Source organism: Embiotoca jacksoni, unplaced genomic scaffold (genome assembly GCF_022577435.1).
Source record: "Embiotoca jacksoni isolate LCO1_2020_lvr unplaced genomic scaffold, fEmbJac1.0.p SCAF_8, whole genome shotgun sequence".
Lineage (NCBI taxonomy): Eukaryota > Metazoa > Chordata > Actinopteri > Embiotocidae > Embiotoca > Embiotoca jacksoni.
Window position 1 is genome coordinate 18,383,908 of NW_027185436.1, and position 4,039 is coordinate 18,387,946.

General features: G+C 40.8%; 1 protein-coding gene across 1 annotated transcript; it reads right to left on the minus strand.

Moving 5' to 3' along the window:
• Positions 1-202: 202 nt before the first annotated feature.
• On the minus strand, positions 203-4,039 carry vgll4l (vestigial like 4 like). Its single transcript, XM_069138425.1, has 5 exons — positions 3,854-4,039; positions 2,161-2,284; positions 1,809-2,058; positions 1,149-1,230; positions 203-997 (listed from the first exon to the last, which is right to left on the minus strand). Exons 1-5 carry the CDS (start codon positions 3,918-3,920, stop codon positions 696-698), a joined length of 825 nt encoding a protein of 274 aa, XP_068994526.1. The 5' UTR covers positions 3,921-4,039; the 3' UTR covers positions 203-695.

The following is a 4,039-nucleotide window of genomic DNA, read 5'->3' on the forward strand; positions in this document are numbered from 1 at the left end:
CAACTGACATTAGGTTGTCTGGTACACCACCCTGTCCAGTTTTTACAAGGTCTACGTGGGTTCACAACCTTCCTGTATGAAAGGAGTTTTATTCACATTGCTTCTTTTTAAATAGTGTATATTCCTTTGGTTTTGTCAAATGCTCCATTCAAACGTGTTTTTACCAAAAAAACATACACACCAAAAATATTTTTTGGGGGATTTTTTTAGATTTTTATTTTTTAAGTCTTTTCAAAAGTCTGTTTGGTGTACAGCTTATAAGCATAATATTGTACAGCAGATAGGCTAGTCATTTAGACTATAAGGAACCCAAGTGTAACAGAATATAAATATAATACAATAAGATTGTGGCATTCAGACTGCTTTATAAGAATGACCCAAAATCAAAGAAATGTAAAGGATTATTTGGCAGATGTTTCAATCATCCCACATCACCATCTACAGTATCTCAAGTTTTCAGATGTTAACGACAAGCAGAGGATAGAAACGTAACAACACAAGAATGTCCCAATTAATGCTACATCTGTCTGCGTCATTTTGTGTATTAAGTTTGGACCCACAGAGCTCCAAAGTGGCGACACTCCTGCAACTGTTAGCGCCTGCATTTCCATCGCATGGACAAGCAGAGCTGTTGGCAGTAAAATGTTAAAAGTCACAAAGTCCAGTTTCCACCTGGATCAGAAGTAAATCCTGCTTTAATTGACAGACCAGTGGCTAGAAGTCGGCGATGAACTGCTGGTGGACTCTTTGTGGAACTGATTGGGGCTGTGGCTGTAGGTGGGGGAGTGGGTGACACTGGGACTGCTGGGAGGTGTGGAAGAGCAGGAGGAAGACTTGGATTTGATCTGCAGCCACTTGTCTCCCAAAGCCTTGGCGAAGTGGTCGTCGACAGACACGCTGATGGAGAGCTGCTGGGAGCGAGATTTCTGGTAGTTCACACCGAGGCTCCTCTGGAAATGCTCCTCAAGGACATGGTCGTAGCTGGATTTGGAAATCACTGCAATAGGAAGGATGCATGACACATGTCAAACACACACCTCAGTGAGTCAGTAAAAGTGAACGTTTATCCACACTATGATGCGTGTGTGAAGACTAGGGAGTGACCGTCTGGTGAGCGAGCTGATTCAGTGTGTGAGTGTGAGACTGACCTGATGAGTGGCTTCTGTGGACCTCAGATCTGCTGGAGGGGTTGCTTAATGAGGAGACACAAGTGATCACAGAGGGACGCATCTGAAAAAAAAAATGTATTGTTAATTTGACTAAAAGAACACAGAAATTGGACTTTATTTCCTGCTTATTGTTTCCTTTCATTCCACAAATTTTGTATTACTATGATTGGATTACCTAAACCTGATCACACACCTGACCAGCCACAACAATAACAGTGTATAGAGTTTAATTTGAAAACAAAATGATTTGAAAACCGATTAAACTGGTTGGGTTTGCCCATTAAAATCAGATCACTCCCAGTGAGGTGGCATAAACAGGTCAAAGAGAAAGCGGTTTGTTTGGTCTTGTTGATGACATTCCTCTTTCCATTGCTCACATTTTCTTCCAGAATCTGGCTGGATTGCATAGCTCAGGCAAGCTTAGGCCTGCATGTACTCCTGGAAGAAGGATGCCAGTGCATTTGGATTCACTGCCTGCAAATGGGAGATGAACCACTGCTGTGGGTAGCCTGGAGCTACACTGAGACTACAAAGGGACATGCAGTCCTGCACAATTCCTAAATTATGACAACCTTGATCTTCCCTAAAGTGAGTTTGTTGAAAACAACAAGCAACAGCTATTTAGCTCTGCTGAATTACCTGGATTTGACTGGTGGCAGAGGTTTTGGTCTTTTCATCTGTGTTTTCAGGGTCTTTTCTTGGTTTCTTGATGAGGGCGAGGGGTTCGTCCATGACTGGCGTGTAGTACACATGGGTGGGCAGAGGGCTGGTGGGGCTGGGTGTTGGACTCAGGGTAGATGTGGGACTCTGCTGGCTGCTAAACACCACTGGTACTGGAGCTGTTCTATGGGCCACTTTAACACTGCTTCTGCTCATCGCCCGCTCTCGCCTGAAACAGATATTTATCAGAAAATGTCACATCTCTGAAAAAAAATTGCATTTAATCTGTAAATTTGTTTTTATATTGCATCGTAAATGGAATCTCACCAACCTTTCCTCCAAAGTTAGACCTCTCTCGTGGCTGCGCTTGCGTTTCATTGGATACACAGCTGGAGCTCGAGCCCTGTCATTTGACATATGTCTGTATCTGTCTTCACTTCTGAGGTGTGGCTGACCTACAAAACAAAATTAAAGTGCAAAATAAGAATAGGATTTAAAAAAAAAAAAATACAATCATATCATTGGTTCTAGAGTTCATTTGCTAAAACAAACAAACCTAATCAGACAAATGACCACACTGTACACTGGCACTGAGTTTACTTAATGTACAGTGGTGAGTTGCCCTCACTGATGAGTAACTGCTTGTTTTGATCCATGACATCAACCTGCATGACTGCTATTCGTGGGAAAACGTTTTTTTTGTCACCGTTAATCGTAAACTCCGTTAAGCTGAAGAACTCGATCAACCTGATCAGTGAGGGTTGCAACACTACACAGCTGATTCAATGCTAACGGTAAATGTTGTTTTTCTGCATACTGTTGGCATTCAGCCCTCAATCAACACTTTTTGTTCGGATGGATCGCAAAACATGAAATGGCTCTTAGTGTTTGAGGACCCTGATTTGGGCGGCACCCATTGGTGAAAAGGCCATTAAGGTGACTACACACACACACACACACACTTACTGGATTTTTGCAATTACACAAGTTGAAACACATCAACAAGAAGGTGATGATGTCACTGATGTGTTGAATACGTGCATAGTTTATCCAGACTGCAACTCACAAAAGGATTTGGACATCACAGTGTTTTCATAAATGTGGGTTTTTCCCTCAATACATTTTAATCAAAACAACCAAATCAGTCTGCAGTGACATCCACAATCTGATATGTCATGCCAACAGTCAAAACAGTAGCACTGCTTGAAAATGTAATGGCAGCATAATTACACTGTGAAACACTTGGAAATCCACATTGATGGGTGGGCAGGAGTATTCAGCTGTATTCAATGCAACCACTGGGTGCATTAGAAGACAATATAACACCTCAATTGAAACAATAGGTGATTATCTGTTTCACATTCAAAGACAATCAAAACTTGTTTAGTGTCTTCACACCCACAGTTCACATTTCCTACTGCCTAAACACTCTAACACCTGTGAAGCTACTCCAGTGCCATTGTGGAAGGGGGCAGGTATAACCACACCTATGCTGATTTTCTAATGCCTCAGGCATGGGTATTTTTCCTGATTAGCAGAGGGAATATGTTGCCTGACCTTCTGTTTTGCTGTATTTAATCAGATTTTATTGATATCCAAAAGAAAGAGTTTATAGAAACTTAGTTCACACTCAAGGACCTTGAATGTCCATAACTATGAATAGGGAGTCCTTTATGCTTTATGTAAGTAGATTTCTTGTATAAAATCCATTCATCAGAAAGCTAAACACATTCCAAAAAGTATATTTTAATTGGTTCTTGTTGATGTATATCTTCCATTTGATTTTCAACATATCAGATTTCTTCTCTCTTTCATAAATATCATGGGCAGAACAAAGGTAAATACCACTGTAATGAACATAGATTTTTTTTTTTATAAGGTTGTGACATGATGTAAGATCAAAAACATTTAATCATTAAAATGTAATAGCGTTACCATAGCAGAGACACTGATCAAAGTAATCCAAGTCTTCACTGCCATCAAGCAACAGGAGGGAATAAAAGAAAAGCCATATTTAAGCTTACCTTCTAAAATGTAGACCTTGAAGCCGCTGCTCATCCGCGTAATGTATTGGAAATTAGCCACAGCCATCACTCCTCGTCTTTGTCTGAGTGGAGCCAAATACAGAGGAACACCTTGACTACTGGAGTTTACAGGACACAATGAGCCTCAGTTATAGATTGTATTGGAAAGGTAATGAGATTCTGTGT